We start from the raw sequence: 18091 nt of genomic DNA on the forward strand, positions 1-18091 counted from the left end.
CTTTTCATTTTAATATTTGTATATTAATAAATTACATTTTTACCCTTATTATATAGAAAAAACTAAAGTACGAAGGAGCTTGAGCTTGAAAAAAAAAAGAGTTTAATCGAACTCGAGTAGCTCGATTAAGTCTCAAGTCAAACTCGAGCTTAAAAATTGATGTTCGATTGAGCTCTTTCAAATCAAACTCGACCTAACCACTATTTAGATTCAACTCAGATTACACCCATATTCTCAAATCCGTAACCTCCATGAACTTGTCGAAAGTATGCATGTCATTTCAACTTAATACTACATTATTAATGAAATTCTATTTACCAAAAACAAGAACCTTTTCATAATTCAACTGAGTTATAAACCTACAGGAATCACAAAGGATTCATTATTACTGCACGAACTAGCAAAAAAAGCACCAAAGGTTCATTAAAAAAAATGTAATCATCAAAGCAGTTGGAAGAAAAGCTATTCTGTTCTAACACTAACCTTTCACGATGACTTTAACCATCTCCGAATGATATCAGGTACTTGAATTCAGAAACTGCTCGTAGGTTGACCCGTTTTCCACAAACACCTTCACCATTGCATCGATCATCTTCGTCATTGTTCTTTTAAATCTCTCGGAGCTACTGTTTTCGGTTTTAATAGGGTCTGGTACGCAATCTTTAACCAGAACGGAGCCGATAGCAGCACCCTCTTTATATGCTTCACAAGCCATGATAATATCACGTGCACGGGTGCGAAAATGACCGGCGACAAAGTCCTCGAAATGCTGTTTCGGGAAACATGGTTCTAATTAGATCAGAATGTATGTAAAATTTACATAACACCGTGCATACAAAGAAGACCTGATTTTGTGTCACTTTTGCTAATTGGCAAATGGAAAAACAGAGCAATCTCAGATAAACAAACAGTTAAATGCTTGTCCGAAACAAATAGATCGATAGCCAGCATAAGAACTCCGTGAAAGGGATGACAATAGAATCCCAGATAAACAAACTTCATGAAGTGAACTGAACTGAAAGGAAATGAAATGATACCTGCGGCGGTCTTCTTAGAGTGTAAATCATTGTCTTCAAGGATAGAGCAAATGCATCCTCATTGTACTTCCTGGACCTCTTTTCACCTTCAGCCCCAACATACGACATCTCGAAACCAGGCTCGTTAAAGAAGGGTTTAGCATTCAGAATCAGGGCTTGTATGGAAACCAAAACTTGTAGCATGGTTGATTGGCCTGGAACCCACATCTCAGTCTCTTCACCATGCCAAGTGCCCAAAAGGCTTAGGCATACTTTACCACAGCTATACAAATTTGGATTTAACCGGAGACCGCCGGAATAGAAATAAACCATCTGATCAGAAATTCCGGATATACATTAGACATGCTAAAATACGCATGTACATTATAATACCCTAATAAGTGCATAGTTGGGAAAAACACAACGTATGCAAAATGAACATACCGGTGGCTCATTAGGATATTTTGGAGGGAAGAAACAATCAAAGAAGAAAAGGCCATCATGGTATGGAGTACCAGAAGGTCCCATAATGACAGCTCTTAAAAGACCCATATTTGCTTCACAAACTCTCACATATATTGTTTCTGTGGAAGCACGGAGAAAGCGGACGAGTCATTTTAAACAAAATATTACCAGGAGATAGAAGCAAAAAGTAGCAATTTCTAACTTTTATAATCATAGAATGCATTTTCAAAAGGGAAGGGAATAACAAGAAGCCATCCTACAAAGTTTTAGATGCATAACGTTTAAAATGTCATTCAGCTTAGGAACTTGCACAGTTTTGGACTTTTGATAGTTAAGACTTGATTCTATACAGTTAGTATCACAAAGACACCATATATCACAAACACATTCATAAGAACTCACCTGGTAAGCCACTCTCCAGAATTTTCCACTCCTCTTGAATTCGCTTTGCATACTCCTTTGGATACTATTCAATAAGTGCAAAGATCAAATTATATAAGTAGTGACAATTTAGCATGACAGAGAAACAAGATGCAACCTCACCGTCTGTCCCGATGAGGTCAAGTTGCAGTAACGATGGCTTGAGAAAACATCCACAACATCAAAATGTTTGAAACTTCGAAAATTTTGCATTATGTGTTCTTCATTTCCTTTTTTCTGTTCAAACCCTGACTCCCTTGGGACCATTACAGTACTGGTAGAAGCTGACTTCAGTCCATCATTAACATCTAATATTGCTTCATTCTTGATTCCAAGTAGATTAAAGGAAGCTGCGACAGCCTTGAGTTGTTGTTGCATATCTTCAATTAAAGAAGAGTCTTTCAACAAGTTAAGTGAAGCCTCCACCCCCGGAGAAAGATCCACATTATCAAAATGGGATTGCATAATCCAGTAATCATCTTCATATAAGAATTCATGATTATCGCAATCATCAGAAACATCATCAGTGTAGTCATCATAATCCCCATCATCATAATTATATGACAAGTCAAACTCATAATTATCTTCGGACCCTGCTAAACTAACAGTATCTCCATGATCACTGCCTGAAGCATCCTGAAAAAAAGGGGAAGTACATTCAATTAAAGGGAACTTGATGATATATAAATAAAAAGCAATGCTAACTGCTAAGGTAGCATGTTGCTTTCAAAAGTTGCAACCAAACACCTCCAATTGGTCTTCCCACTTCTTATCATAGCATATTATATTCTTTCCCTTGCTGTCCATGCTGGTTTTCTCAGAACCAACCGAAACCATCGTCGGATTTTCAATTTCTTTGATATCCATTTCATCACAAAGAAGTACCTAAGAACAAGATCGTTTCCTCAGCAAACAAATCGGACTACAAAAATAACGGTCGCGTCGGGAAACATAACAGCACCATAAGCTTACTCTATTCATGTATACATTTAAGTATGGGAGATGCTCTAATTAATTCCTATATATGTAGCTGTGAAACAAATATTCAATTGCTCTGGAGAACAAAGGTAAAACAGATACTTAAAAACATGAACCACAAACCCTGCTTACGTAATGCTAGACTTAAAGCATAGCAAGAAGTTTCTACTTTAGCCTTTTTGGGTACTAAAATGGAGAAAAAAAAAACTAAACATTCCAAAAAAAAAAAAAAAGGAAACTAAGCTATGATAAGCTAAATCGCTAATGCATAAAATAGAATCACTTAAACCAAAAACAGAAAGAAAACGAAGAAGCTAATTTCTTGTTCTTTAACATCAAATATTGTAATTCTTTGAACATATTATTATCAGATGCATATACATATATACAAATCTGAGTACGAGTAACATAACATGGATACGATGAAGCATTGCACGAAATAGAACGCGCAAAACAGAATAATAAAACAAAATCGAAGTAGAAATCATTTTCTCAACGGGTGATATGCTTATTTGCATTTCTTTTTTCATATAATTCTAGAATTTTTCTATCAACCAAACAGAGACTTAAAAAGAATCCATTATGATATAATACTCTTTAAGAATTGCATGAGAAGCTAAGTTAGTAAACGAGATAGTGACAAACAAACAGAAAAACACAAAATTCCGATCAAAAACTGAAAATCAAAAGAAAAATAAAAAAAACAACACATTAATCAAAAACAGCGAAACAAGCTTCGATCTACTAAAAAAATACACTTAAAATCAAACAAAAAAGCACGCAAAGTCCAAAAAAAAAAAAATTGTTTTTTTTTTTTGAAAATGAAGGAAAAGGAATATAACCTGCGCTTGCTTGAGTCGCTTTAGAGAGATATCGTCCCATAAAAAAGAATGAAATAAAATATTTAGAGCGAGAAATCCGTACGTGATTTTATTTCAAGGATTAACAGTATAACAATTTTTTTACAATTATAAGGGTTAATTTTACTGAAAGTCCTTGAGATAACACTCAGATTCCAAATTGGTCCTTGAATTTCAAGATGTTGTGATCAAGTCGTATGAGTATCAGTACTGTATTAATCGAGTCTTTTATTAGCATAATCGTTAGCTTAAGTGTTAAATGTAATTTGAATATGACCTAAAACACATTGATTAATTTATAAATTTATTGTATGAATAGTATGGAGGAATTTTGCCAACCCCAACCCAACCTTGACTCTTAAAAACAATTCATTCTGAAATTAAACCTGAAATTTAATAGGAGATTCGACTCTGACCTGAATTTAATTTAATTATTCCATTTATTTATTTTGAAGTAAATAAGATTTCCCTTTGTTTTATGTTTTGGACTTAAAAACTTTATATATATATAAACAAATATATATTGGAACAGGGGTATTTTTGTAAATATATTAAATTAGGTGAGATGGATTTACCGCAAACTCGACCCGACTCAACCCGACCCTAACTTAACTATTTTGTTATTTTCACTTGACTCGACTCGACTCAACCCACATTAAACTCGATTTTTAGAAAAAAGAAAAATCAACCCCAACAGATTGGGTTGGGTTGGTACCCGTTTGATTCTGGGTTTTTTATCATCCCTAATGAATAGCTTAAATGTCATTTGTTTAAAAAGTAAACAATGTTAAATTCAAGTGCTTACAATTTGACTTTCATATTTAATACGAGTTTTTCTAATTTCAAGTCTTAATACTTGTGATTCCTATTTAAATTTAATCTAAAATAATTTCAGATATATCTTAATTATCAATTTGTTTATTTGTGCATTACAATAATTTAACTTTGATAGTAGAAATATGAATGAATTATAATTTTATAATTAAAATCAAATTAAAATGGGTATGATTTAATTAACCAAATAATAAGAGTGTATTTGGAAGTTAACGAAGGGAAGCAGGAGGCAAAGGTACTATGCGGCCGTTACCATCCTAATTGGGTTCGCTGTATCTATTGCGAGAAAGTAAAATCGAGAAAATCGATTAGATCAACTCAATCAATTTAGTGAATTTCATTTTTTGCCCTTCTCTGTTATGGGTTGGGCCTAGAGGGTTATTTTAGTTGATTATGGATTTTAAAATTTTCAAATTCACCTGACAATAAAAAATAATTTATTTTATTTATTTTTAATTATTTATAATTTATAAAATAAATATATATTGTTTAAGCCTAATAGTTAAAGTTCGTTAACTGATCAATTTAAGTTGATTAAGTCTTAACTCAATTGGCATGAGTATTATTATCAATGCAAAAATATGTAGGTTTAGTTAGCAAAATATATTTATTTTTTAAATATACTAAGCATTAGATCTAATCCGACACTTAATGCCTAAGTTGGTGGTTAGGCTAGTAACATAATCTAATCAATACGATATTGTTTTTGATATTTTATAATTGACCCACATACCTTTAGTAGCAACAAATCACTACTAACTCCCATACCACAAACAAGGTTACTCTTGTAATTTGAACCCAAGATGTGAGTTATTAGAGTGAACACCCAATGTTGCTGAGCCAAGAGATGGAGTTCTTAATTAATACAATATTAATATGAGTAAATTATACCATTAGTCATTAAATTATGGATAAATTTTTATTTTAGTTGCTTAATTAAAAAAAGTTACAATTTAGTCATTAAACTATTCAAAAGTTTTTATTTAAGTCATTGGACTTTTAAAATCAATGCTATATGGTTTTCTCTGTTCGCACTGCCTACAACAATTGAAAGCTCTCTTTCATCTTCTTTTCTGTAGTTAATTTTTTTTCATGAAACAATTTTAAATATCACGAATATACGAACCAAAATAATAATATATAATTATATTAAATTAGAATATATATAAATTAAATATCAAATTTAAACCTAATAGATAAACCGAAATATTCATACACTAAAGAATGTAAATGACATTTCAATTCAATAACCAATGAAGTGAGAAACTAAGATAAGATTTTACAAATGGAGAAAACCAAACAATTATCTTAGTAAGGACCAAAGTGGATAACTTTCCCAAAATAAGGTTTTCAATTCCTTTAAACAATTAACAATTTAATCATTTAGCTCCATTTAGCCACACTTGATGTGACAAATAACTTAATTTCCGATTTCATTTAAATTTCTACTTTACACAAATTTCATGTTCCATAAATGGATCTATCCTACTTTTCTTTATATAAAAATGGTTAATATATCATTTGGTACTTGAGTTTAGCTTCAATGTTCAGTTAGGTACCTAAACATTTTTGTCCCAATTTAGCACATGAGTTAGGCTTCAATTTTCAAATGCCAAATGAATGTTTGACACATGTAATATAATAAAAGAATGTAGTAAAAATATCATGGCGGCCCTTGTACTAAGAGTTGTATTGTATTTTGCCCTCTCCACTTAAAAAATAGACAAATTTAGTCCCCCGTACTACAGATTAAAGAGCAAATTGGCCATTCTATTAAAAATTTCATCCATTTTTACTGTTAAAAATTGATGTCTATACACCAACATGAGGTACAAATGTCATGCCACATTAACTGTATGGTTATTTCGCCAACTACGTTAATTTTTAATAGTAGGAATGGATGAAATTTTAAACAAAAATTATCATTTTACTCTTTGGTCTGACATATAATGACTACTTTGTCCATTTTTTGAGTAAAGAGGATAAAATGCAAATTGACTCCTAGTACAAGGGCCTCCATGGCACTTTTACCTAAAAAACATAAGTGCTTAATTGGAATAAAAAGAAAACTCAAGTACCAAAGTGAAACATTGAAGTTATGTACTAAAGTGAAAATTGAAGTCAAAATCAGGTAATAAATTGGGATAGAAAGAGCTCAGGTACTAAATTGAATACTAAACCAAACTTAGATAACAAACAATATATTAAACCAAAAAGAATTAAATCATTCACCATTGTTGTTACTCACAAGTACATAGTAACCCAAAACGGCACAAACAACAGCCACGACGTTCCCTTCCGTCAACAAAGTCTTCAAAACGGAGCCGGCGATCTCTCTAGTAATCTTCTTCCCTTCAGCCACCAACGTCCGTTTTGGTTTCCCAAAGAAAGCAAGCAAAACGACCACCGTTATCCACGTCACCATAGTAGCCGGCACGGCCACAGCCACCGCCGCAGCCATAGAAATCAACCCAAAAACCCCACCGAGAAGGACGGAAGCGTACAGGGCAGGCCAACCGGGTGATTGATATTGGGCTTGGTTTTGGTGGTACCAAGAAAGTATGGATTTGAGGAAATTCCATGAAGAATCTAAAAGGATAGCGTAAACTAATACGAAGAGGAATACCCATGTTTTTCTTTTGCTCATGATTTTTAAGAACAAGGTGTACGATGATGATGATGATGCCGGAGATGTGGGTGGTTGTTCTTCGTGCTGTTGTTGATCCATGTTTGGATTTTTTTGGTGTTTTACGGTGGCTTGAGCTTTGATTTTGAGGTTGTTTTGGATCGGTTTTTGTTCCTTGTAGAGATGGAAAAAAGAAGCAGAGATTTTGTTAATAAAAGTATCCGTCACCTTTTAATAAAATTTTCATTATTTTTATTATAAAAATAAATTTTATTACATATAATTATTTAATTATTTCGTTAATTACCTCATTTTTAATGAGATACATACAATAATTTACTCATTTCTAAAGAAATGTGCAAAAGACAATTTTACTCCAAATACGGGATTTCATAGCAGTTTTACCATATTAGATGGTCAAATTTTGGTTTTAGTCCTTTAGTATGTTTGAACTTAAGATTTAGTCTCTATCCTTTTTCTTTTATTGGAGTAGGGATAAGAGTTATATGAGGATTTGATCCCTGGATTTGGTGTCAACCAAGATTTAAGTCGATGCAAATTCTTTCACTATTATAATATTGGCTTAGTGGATTAGTTTCTGTATTTTAAATTGACATAATTTGATCAATTTATTTTTATAACGTTATTAATTAATCTAAATAATTAATATATTTAATTATTATTTTTCTTTTATCGAGATAAGTTTAGGTTGTTAGAAAATTTGATCCTTGAATTTGGTGTCAATCAAAACTTGAAATCACTGCAAGTTCTTTTTACTATTACAACGATGGCTTAGTTGACTAGTATTTGTATTTTAATTTGACATAATTTGATCATTAATTTTATGAATATTTTTAGTTTATCCAAATAGTTAGTATTTTTAACTATTTTGATTTAAACGCTCAAACCTTAAACGTAGAGACTAAAATGCTAAAGCTCTTAATCTTCAACCACTAGAAAGAGGGTTTTAATTAAAATGATGACAAGAAATCGATGTTTTAAAAAAATATACATAAATATTTTAATATATATAGTTAATGGTCTTACTTATTTGAATTAATTTATAACATTATTAAAGTAAAGTGATTAAATTATAATAAATTTAAACATAAAGATTAAATATCGTATTTGAGTATAATGGAGGGACCAAAACTAGAATTTGACCTTAATAGGATTGAGTAAACGAGTTAACGGGGAATACCAAGCGCTATCGGTGCAAATATAGGGCAACTTAAGGTACTTGGCAGCATATTATTGGGCGGTGTAATGCACGCACTTGGAAAGCGGTCAAATCATTTGGTATGCTTTGAGTAAACGTATGTCTTGGACGAGAATGACAGTTGTGTTTCTTTTTCAAAGGCTATTATTCTAAACAGACGCACCTTTGGAACATAACGAAATATTTTATTAGCATATATTTTGATTGGGTTAATAGTACTTTTAACCCCTAAATTTGATAATTAGATTCATTTTGGTCATTGATTTCAATCCATCAAGATTTGACGACATAGCACTTTGATATCATGCTACACCATCAAATTTTTATATTTGTCAAGTTTAAGAGCTGAAATAGGCCTAATTGTTAAATTTAGATACCAAAGTGAACAAAATATAAGTACTAAAATGAATCTAATTAACAAATTCAGGGGTAAAAATTATATTAACTCCTTTTTGTAGCTTTAATTTCTAACAACTTTAAAAGCTTGTAATAACTGGTTTCTTTGTCGGAAATTTTAAACCCTTTACAACTTGTAGAATCTTCTTAGCTTCCTAGAAGCTCAGCAGTCTAAACAACTTTTCCACTTGTTGAAATATTCTTCATGACCAAGTAAAATGTAATCCAATCGGATGGGATCATATTTTTAAAAATTATTTTTTAAATAAAATTGATTTAGTTGAGATAATTAGATCGCAATTCAATATCATAATTGGATTTAAGTAAATAATATATATACTTCGGTATAAATTTACTTAATTTTGAAAATTATATCACGTAAGAAGATATTCTAGTCCTTACCTCTTTGTCTCTCTTTCACCACTCTTAGTTATTGCCACGATGCTCCACTTTTTGTTTATATATATATGTTTTTTTTGGCACAATATTTAGAACTACTCATAGTTTATCTCTAACCTATAAATTAGAGGATAATACACTTTAACGCACTCAAACTCATGTCCTACTATATTGACAATAATACACATATTAATTGAAATAGGATTTAACCCACTCCTTTTAATTTGCTTAGGATTAAATATTCCTACAATTAACTTTAGCTTTCTCAAATCTAAACCCACTGTTTTGGACCGTCGAATCTAGCTCCGAAACTAGGTTTGACCAAATCTGGTAAGTTTTTTTATTTTTGTTCTTCCTGTTTTGGGGTCAAATGGGCCTGCTAATTTGCATTCCCAAAGCAAACATGGGTGTAATTTCTCATATTGGGCGTAAGCCTGATTCAGCTTAAAGTGAAAGAAAGACAAAAAGAAAGAAAAAAAAAAGAAATTAAAATGAATAAAATAAAAGCATAATATCAAACTCAGTCCTTAAGATTTATATATTTTATCGTTTTAACTCTTATTCTTTTTTTCTTCTTCTAAATTTAACTCTCAACATTTTAAAAAGAGTTAAAATTAACCATTAGTATTTTGAAAAAGAGTCGAATTGATTTTTTATTAATAAAAATGGAATAAAATTTTTAAATTTTAAATATGGCAGCCCACATAACAATCTACGTATACTTTATGCTGTTTTTTAAAAAAAAATTATGAACCTTTTATTTGTGGGAATTTATTTGTTAACATAGCATATAAGACAAATAGTATAATATTAGCATGAAAAGTACTGCCACAAAGGTTGTCTCTCTAACATCTTTAAAAAAATAATATCTTAGTCATCATCTATATTAAAAAAAAGCAATTTGATTTTTTTTGAAAAATTAGTAGTCGAATTTAGCTCAAAAAAAGAGTAAGGATCAAATTGACAAAAAGATATAAACATTGAGATGTAAATTTATCATTATGCCTAAAATAAATGAAATGATATTTTTAAAAGTTTCTATAGTACATTCACAAGCACAATATAAGTATAAATATGTACCCGTTCAATTAAAATTAAGAATCAAATCAATACACAAATACAACAAACAAAGAACCAATAAAACCCACACACTACATACACATACGATGGAACTGAACACGCAACATCATAATTGCATACGGTAAAACTCAATTTTAAGTCCCGTCAAATTCAAACACATTCAATACTTGAACAAAATTACAATGTAATTCATTTTTATTTCTTCGAAAACAATTTACTCTCAAGTTTTGTAATTATTCGATATACAAGTTAACTTCATAAACGAGATTGAGATTTTGTCTATAATTCTTAACTCGTATTTTAATTTATAATTATTAAATTAAACTTTTAGAAAACATCCCAACCGTCCATCAATAAATCACATTTAAAAAAAATTCAGGTATTAATTACCTCCAAAAACTCAAAATTAAATCACTTTTATTCATTTTAAAAATTCAGGTATTAATTACCTGCGAAAAAAAACTCTGATAAAAAGTAATCAACTCAAAATACGGCTCTTTGTATTTCAAATCTCTAAAACTTCTCACGCACGCAATCTCTCACCTATCTCTTAATCATTCTAATCTAGGGTTCTTTCTTTACAATCTTAACTGTTCTTTCTTTTTCTTTTGATTGCCACTCGTTGTTATTGTTATTAATCTCCACAATGACAGAAAGTGAAAAAACTACGCTTCTCGCCGTAAAACATGAAATAGAAAGTGATTCTGAAGCTAATGATCCCAACTATCAGCATGCCACTGATCGTAGAACTCTTCGTACTCGTTATCTCGCCGTGAAGAATCTTATTTTCGGTAATATTCATTTACTGTTTGTCTTTGTTTAGGAGTTTTATTGTTTCTGTCTGGATCGCAAGAAAATGAGCGAGAAATAAATGGAGTTCTTTTTCTTTTTTACTTTTTTTAAGCATATTCTCTTTTGAATGTAGCCTTTTTTTTTCTTGAAATAGAAAAAGCGCGGTTAAATTTTTTTTGAATATATTTTAAATTTATATATACATATATATATATATAGGAAACGGTTAAGCGTTTAGTTCAAATGAAAAAAAAAACGAAAAAAAGTAATTTGATTCTGATCTTTAGTTTCTTTATTTGCTGAATATTTATTTCCAATGTTTTGTAATTTTGTTCGCAGATGAAAGAGATGATCTTTCTAGTATCGATTCTGCTAAATTCAAGTCGATTGTCAATGACTTAGAGAGCTTACATCAATTCGGTACTGTCCTCTGCATTTTCTATTATCTTTACGATATCTAGTTCGCCGAATTTTAGTTTTTCGTTTTCCTCTGTTTTTTCATTGATTTGTAAAATTTCCAGTTCTTAAACCTAGAGAACAAATTGCTGATGCTGAGGCCCTTTTGTATATCACAAACACATTGCTTACCTCTGTCAAAGCAACAAACGGCGATGGGATTACGATATCGGATTTTGTCGACTCTCTTGTTAGAGACTTTGCGAAACAAAGCAGTAGACCGGACGGCAGAACCTTGATAGATTGGAAGAAGATTGGGATCGAATTTTCAGATGCTTCGAGGAGCAGTCGTGGATGTCGTACCATGTATAGCAAATGTGATATTATGATTTTGCACTTTATAGTTTTTTCATAGTTGTATGTATTTATTGTTTTCATTATTTCAGGATTGGGCCTATGGATACACAAATGAAGCAAAGGAAAGCCAGACGAAAACGCGCCAGACTGGTAGAAAACGAGCAGCCTGCAGAGGTATGAATTGTTGTTTGAGGTGTATAATCTTTGTTCATTACAATAATCGCTAAAGAAGCTTTTGCATTATTTGAAGAAAGATGGTTCATGTAGTTCTTCATTCCTTGTTGGCATTTTATGTAAAATATTGGTGGAGTTTGTTCTTTAATGCTAATCACTTTAGCACTGACATTCTTGTGTAACTATGTTAAGAATAATTTGGAAGTGAGTGTTGTGCTTGGTTGTGAATGTTACGAATATCGTCTAACACGGGCATCTTCATGTTTCTGTAAGCTTTTCCATTTACTTGGAAGAGTCTTTGAGAGTCATACATAGGTGTCATACATAGATGCTTTAGAAATAAACAAGAGCTGAAAAAACATGGGTTTAATGGTTGACGATGGTTCACCCGGAGACCAAGAACCTTATAGATGAATGGGGGTTGGAGGTGTTCCTGACTATGGGAGCTCTTGATGGATTCGAAGAGGAAGAGGAGAGGAACTCCACCTTTCTCTTGGGTTTTCCTTGTCTTTTACTAGGTCATAGGGAAAGTTTATATGTAACCATTAAGTCTTTTGGGACAAGCGAGTACATAAGGGTCACGTGTATATCATGTTAAGCACATGTGTCTATAATCTTGTACATTTGGTTAACATGTGTCCATACTGTTGTATCATTTGGTAAGGTGAGATCTCCGTGCATGGTGATTGACCTAGTTAGGGCTTCCAAGCATAATGGCGCCATACAACAAAGTGTAACACATAAAAACACAACCTTTTTAATTTTTACATTCATCTCATATAGTTCATTTCTTTTGGTCAAAATTATTGTAGGTTGATGATACAGATATAAAGAAGAAGACAAATACAGATATCAATATGGCAACCATGTTTGACATTCTAAGGAAACACAGAATCGTGAGGCTCGAACAGTTGGTACTAAACAGGAACTCTTTTGCACAAACAGTGGAAAACATATTTGCATTATCATTTCTAGTCAAAGATGGTCGTGCTGATATTAAACTGGATGAAAAAGGCATTCATTTAGTCTGTAAGATACTTCTAAAATTTCAACTTATAGTCCCATTTCCAAAGCTTTTTGTTTATTATTGAATTTTAAGAATCTAACTATTTCTATTCTATTAGCACCAAAGAATGCTCCTACTGCTACAGCAATAGCATCAAAAGAAGTTGTTTACAATCACTTTGTTTTCAGATTTGACTTTAAGGATTGGAAGGTACTTTCGGGAGTAAAATTAGTATGGATGCGTCGTAATAGGAGTCGAATTGTATTTTGCTTATTTTACTTGGAAAATGACAAATTAGCTCCTCTACTTTAGATAAAAAAGTAAATTGGTCTTTCTGTTAAAAATTTTATCTATTTCTATCATTAAAAACTAGTCCATGTACATTTGTAGCCTTGCTAGAAAGAACTGATTTGCTATTTGATTTAACATATAGGAATTGATTTACTCTTTTTTTTTTTTTAAATGTAATTTGACTCCTAGTATCTGAGCCTCGGTTACTTTTACCTACTTTTGGATTTATATATTTTAGCTTTAACTTATTCATTTTTGTTTGGTTGTGTTTCTTTTGTGCATTTCACAGCTGATGAAAGATTATATTGAGGTTGGCCATGAACTGATGCCCCATAGGGATTAAAGTTGAAAGCATTACAGCAATTTTAACTTGCATATATGTAACTCTTCTTCTACAAAACTTGAAGCAAAAGGTATTTAGAAACACCAATCTGAAAGCTAACTAGGATTCATGATTTTAATGGCATGGGTTGTTGGTGTCGTTTTTGTTTAATTGTATGGCTTACAATTGGGGCGTAATTGGTTTAGTTCATAGGATACTCGTTGTCGATGCCAAGGCTTCTATAATATTCCCTGCGTTTTTTTGTTTGCTCTTTTGCAGCTTTCTTTTATGAAAGTTTAGTAATCTCTGGTATACTTTTGATGAAAAGAAGTATGTAAAAGTTATATTTATAAAAAAAAAATTATGTTAAAGAAATCAAGTTTTGATTAAAATTATATTGTTTAAATTGAAACTGATTGTTTGGACTAAGAATCAGTGGTGATATCAGTATGGAGAAAAGGACCAGATTGCTTGATTTTGAATTGTTTAAAACCGATTAAATTAGACTACAAAACTGATTGAAGCAATTAAAATGGAAATTTAAGTAATGTATATTAATAAAATTTGATTGCAGTTGTTAATATTGTTAAAAATTTCATGCTAAATTTATTGACATGTCATTCTAATTTTTTTTAAAAAAACTCCTCACTTGATAACCTCATGATAAAAAGAAAAAAAGAAGCAATGTAATAAACTTAAATTTAACTACAAATTTTAACCGTGTTGATAATTCTAAATTTAGGAACAAAGTAAAATGATCCAAAATGATTCAAAAAGTATTCAAGGCAGTAAATATGCAACTTATTTGCTATAATATACCAACTTTACACCAACTATCACTAAATTAAAATATATTGTATTGATGTTCTAAATTGAAGTAAGAAATTGCCTGTCTACCCACCAGAAATCAACTCATTCATTTTCACATGTACACACGTTTTCATCATATTCAGTATCGGGCAATTTACCATTAAAAGCGTAATTTTATTTAAATTTACTGAAATGAGCCCGATATTCTATTATTTACCGGAATGGGCTCTTTTTCTCTAAATCGCGTCCACGTCAGCGCGAAGTCAGGGAACGTGTCAGCAAATCGCGTCCACGTCAGTGTGCTTTGCTGACGTGGCAGAAAATCGCGTCCACGTAAGTGCGGTTTGTGTCCACATCATCAAAGCGCACTGACGTGGACGCGATTTGCTGACGTGTAGAGCGTTCCTTGGGACGCGATTTGCCCCGCGCGTCAATAGTGCAACGGTTATTTTTTTGACCGTTGCCCCCCAACAGTCAAAAAAAAAACTATAAATACCCCACCTTTTTTTTTCCACAAACTAATCCTCTTAAATTTCCTCTGAATTTCCTCTAAAATTCCTCTCAATTTGCTCTCAAATTCCTTCCAAATTTCTCTCAAATCTATATTTAATCTCAATTTGCTCTCAAGTTCCTCTTAAATTTCTCTTAAATCCCTATTTTTAAATAATTTTAAAAAACATTTATTTTTTTAAAATTTTTTTAAATCGTAAAAATTTGTACAATTTCAGCAATGGCTGGAGAATTGACTCGTCTTGATAAGCAGCACATATCGGTGGAACAAATGAAAATGGTAAGCGTTAAATTTAATTTTTAAATATTATTTAAGAATTTTTTATTTATGCATTTTTAGATAATTATTAATTTATTATTTGTTATAAAAGTCTGTAGATCGGATATTGGAATGCAATATCCGGAATATGAATGCTCCTCCATCACTGTTGGTAGAGAACTACATGCAGTAAGCGGGTTTTTGGCACGTGGCAACAGTAGGCCGGGGACGCAAGGTGGACCCGAAACTAATTAGTGCGTTGATCGAGAGGTGGAGACCCGAGACATACACATTGCATCTTTCATGTGGAGAGTGCACTATCACTTTGGAAGATGTCAGTCTGCAATTGGGATTGCCGGTGGACGGGTACCCAGTCACTGGGTTTGCCCAATCTAGTGATTGGGGAACGGTGTGCTACGAGCTTTTGGGCGCTATTTCGGAGAAAATAGATGGAGGTAAGATCGAAATGGGCTGGTTACGAGACACATTCCCGGATCTGGATGAAGATTCAACCGAAATAGAAAGAATCTGATATGCTCCGGCATACATTCTTCAGTTAATTAGAGGTTATCTGATGCCGGACTCGTCACGGAGCCACGTACATCTAAGATGGCTGTTGAAACTCGTTGATTTTAGAACAGCTAGTGAATTGAGTTGGGGTCTACCGTATTGGCAACATTATATTGTGAGATGTGCGGGGCGACGCGACCGAGGAAAGCAAAAATCGGAGGTTGCCTGTCATTACTGCAGTCATGGGCACGGTTTCGCTTTCCATTTCTACTTCCTCGAGTGGACCACCCATATACATTCTCACTCATAACGAGGTAAATTTTATATTAGATTTTACAATTATTATGTAGATTTTTAAAAATAAAAGTATGCTAAAAATTTATTTAATTAGGTGGAACCATCCGGCAAGTCATGCTCGATTACTTGCCTCTCTTGAAGATATATGGCTTCTATTAGACCAACAGTCGGAAGCACATGTAAGTATTAAATAAAATTGATATTTCCATCATTCGCTAGTCGATTGGTATTTAGTATTTAGTATTATGTATATAACTAATATTTTTATCAAGTTCATATAGTTTCAATGGACACCATACGAGGATCCGGCAATTCGGGCAGTAATTCCGAATGAGTTCTTACAAAATCCAAACGCTTGGCAAGTGAAAGTCGCGTTGATCAATTACACGACCGTAGAGATGCACCAGTCAGACAGGGTGTTACGGCAATTTAGATGTAGACAACCGATTCCGGTGGAACCTGAGGTGTTTGACGATCACCACAAAATCAACCTTCGGCAATTGAATAAGGATTGACCGAGATACTGGTCCGAGTACATCCAAATATGGGAAGATCGGTATGATTATATGCCTACTCGGGAATCGATCATCGTTCCGGAGTTAGCGTGCGTGCCAGAATACATGCCATGGTTTAGGATCCATAGCAAGCCGTATTTACTGTCGCCAGAGAAGAGGCAGCAGCAATTACGTGTCCAAAGGGAAAGACATTCACCTGGCCCATCATCAGCGGCCATTCAATCACCAAGCCCAACGAGAACACCGACACAGTCACCCGACCCAGCAGTTCAACCGATGATACCCACGCAACCGCCTTTTCAGATGATGCCAAGTGTGTTCCCTAGCCTTTTTATGTATCCTAGCCTTTACATGTTTCCTTTTTCGAGTCCTATGGCAGGTTGGAGCCAATTTCCCGGTTCAACTCAATTTTCTATTATACCGAGTGCACTGCCGATGTATAGGCCAACGACGCACAAGGGATCGCAAGAGGGGCCGTCGGGGAGCTCTTCTTTTTACCAATCCCCACCACCGTATGAGTTTCAAACATCGTTGCCATTGGTGATGCAAACACTTCCACATTCACTATTCTATCAAGGTGGGTTATCGTCCAAACTCCGACAACCAGATGCCCTACTGGAAGAACCAAAATCCCCGCCGGAAGAACCATAACCGCTTTCAGAAGCTGGACAAAGGAGGAATCCAGCGCGTAACCGTCGATGGCCGCCATGTGGCACTGAATCCGGCGGGCACAAAAATTGATTTTTGTATTTAAATTTATTTGTACAAATATTTTGAATATTTTGATATTATTTGATGTAATAAAATAGAAATTTTTTTGAGTTATTACTTAAAAACCCTAAACTAATTTATTAAAAATGTATAAATTTAATTTTATAATTAAATGCATAATTTAATTGACAAACCTTAAACCCTTAACCTAAAAGCCCTAACCTTAACCCTAACTCTTAACTTAAAAACCGTAACCCTTAAATTAAAAACCCTAAACCTTTAACTTTAAAATCGTAACCCTTAAATAAAAAACCCTAACACTTAAGTTAAAAACCCTAACCCTTAACTTAAATATAATTTGATAATTTTACTAACCATTAATACAATTACCAATTAATAATTTTACATTCACATAATGTTAGATTTGAAAAAATGTTTTGACTGGTATTAACAATTAATAATTTGATATAATTTGATGATTTTACTAACAATTAATATCAATTAATAATTGAAAAATATATATATTTTTTACAATTACATTCAATTATTGCGATTAGGGCATGATCGACTTGTATGGCCTGGATTCCTACACCATCGGCACAACTTTTGTTGACTGGCTATTTCTCAGATATTCATATTGTTACGTATTCTAGTCGAGCAAGGTTGACCCTTTGGTTTGTGACGCAATTCTCTATCCGGTAACAGCTTAAAAGGAGCAAGAGATACGGGAGACCACTTGCGTTTATCTGGGACCGGTGGGAAACGTATCTCCAGACGTTGTACATATTTTCTAATTTATACACTTTGTCCACATAGCTCATCGGATTCAGACGGAGATTCTGACAAGT

At 32.8% G+C, this 18091-nt stretch overlaps 3 protein-coding genes across 4 annotated transcripts; 1 reads left to right on the plus strand and 2 right to left on the minus strand.

Annotated features, from left to right (window-relative positions):
- Nucleotides 1-275: 275 nt before the first annotated feature.
- On the minus strand, nucleotides 276-3808 carry LOC107928783 (putative ubiquitin-conjugating enzyme E2 38). The gene is made up of 7 exons (XM_016860048.2): nucleotides 3722-3808; nucleotides 2649-2786; nucleotides 2025-2537; nucleotides 1884-1947; nucleotides 1461-1600; nucleotides 1038-1349; nucleotides 276-769 (listed from the first exon to the last, which is right to left on the minus strand). Exons 2-7 carry the CDS (start codon nucleotides 2766-2768, stop codon nucleotides 518-520), a joined length of 1401 nt encoding a protein of 466 aa, XP_016715537.1. The 5' UTR covers nucleotides 2769-2786; nucleotides 3722-3808; the 3' UTR covers nucleotides 276-517.
- A 2950-nt stretch (nucleotides 3809-6758) lies between these two features.
- LOC107928820 (uncharacterized) lies at nucleotides 6759-7416 on the minus strand. The gene has a single exon (XM_016860097.2). It carries the CDS (start codon nucleotides 7299-7301, stop codon nucleotides 6798-6800), a length of 504 nt encoding a protein of 167 aa, XP_016715586.1. The 5' UTR covers nucleotides 7302-7416; the 3' UTR covers nucleotides 6759-6797.
- A 3329-nt stretch (nucleotides 7417-10745) lies between these two features.
- LOC107928863 (non-structural maintenance of chromosomes element 4 homolog A) lies at nucleotides 10746-14006 on the plus strand. 2 transcript variants are annotated; one of them, XM_016860136.2, is made up of 7 exons: nucleotides 10750-11084; nucleotides 11425-11505; nucleotides 11607-11847; nucleotides 11928-12012; nucleotides 12825-13041; nucleotides 13137-13228; nucleotides 13599-14006. In XM_016860136.2, exons 1-7 carry the CDS (start codon nucleotides 10940-10942, stop codon nucleotides 13650-13652), a joined length of 915 nt encoding a protein of 304 aa, XP_016715625.2. In that variant the 5' UTR covers nucleotides 10750-10939; the 3' UTR covers nucleotides 13653-14006. The 2 variants fall into 2 exon arrangements, with proteins under 2 accessions (XP_040942595.1, XP_016715625.2); XM_041086661.1 differs by lacking the exon at nucleotides 13137-13228 and having other exon boundaries at nucleotides 10746-11084; nucleotides 12825-12926.
- The last annotated feature ends 4085 nt before the right edge of the window (nucleotides 14007-18091 follow it).

This window comes from Gossypium hirsutum, chromosome D01 (assembly GCF_007990345.1).
Source record: "Gossypium hirsutum isolate 1008001.06 chromosome D01, Gossypium_hirsutum_v2.1, whole genome shotgun sequence".
In the NCBI taxonomy this organism is placed as follows: domain Eukaryota; kingdom Viridiplantae; phylum Streptophyta; class Magnoliopsida; order Malvales; family Malvaceae; genus Gossypium; species Gossypium hirsutum.

What these genes read in the sequence shown, in the direction of transcription:
- LOC107928783 (XM_016860048.2), bottom strand. Translation starts at nt 2,768, where the DNA reads ATGGATATCAAAGAAATTGAAAATCCGACGATGGTTTCGGTTGGTTCT. An exon ending in TCTGGAGAGTGGCTTACCAG is followed by an intron (nt 1,601 to 1,883) that starts GTGAGTTCTTAT and finishes GTGCTTCCACAG; the next exon opens with AAACAATATATGTGAGAGTT. An exon ending in CTCTAAGAAGACCGCCGCAG is followed by an intron (nt 770 to 1,037) that starts GTATCATTTCAT and finishes TTCCCGAAACAG; the next exon opens with CATTTCGAGGACTTTGTCGC.
- LOC107928820 (XM_016860097.2), bottom strand. Translation starts at nt 7,301, where the DNA reads ATGGATCAACAACAGCACGAAGAACAACCACCCACATCTCCGGCATCA.
- LOC107928863 (XM_016860136.2), top strand. Translation starts at nt 10,940, where the DNA reads ATGACAGAAAGTGAAAAAACTACGCTTCTCGCCGTAAAACATGAAATA. An exon ending in AAAACGAGCAGCCTGCAGAG is followed by an intron (nt 12,013 to 12,824) that starts GTATGAATTGTT and finishes AAATTATTGTAG; the next exon opens with GTTGATGATACAGATATAAA. An exon ending in TTGACTTTAAGGATTGGAAG is followed by an intron (nt 13,229 to 13,598) that starts GTACTTTCGGGA and finishes TGCATTTCACAG; the next exon opens with CTGATGAAAGATTATATTGA.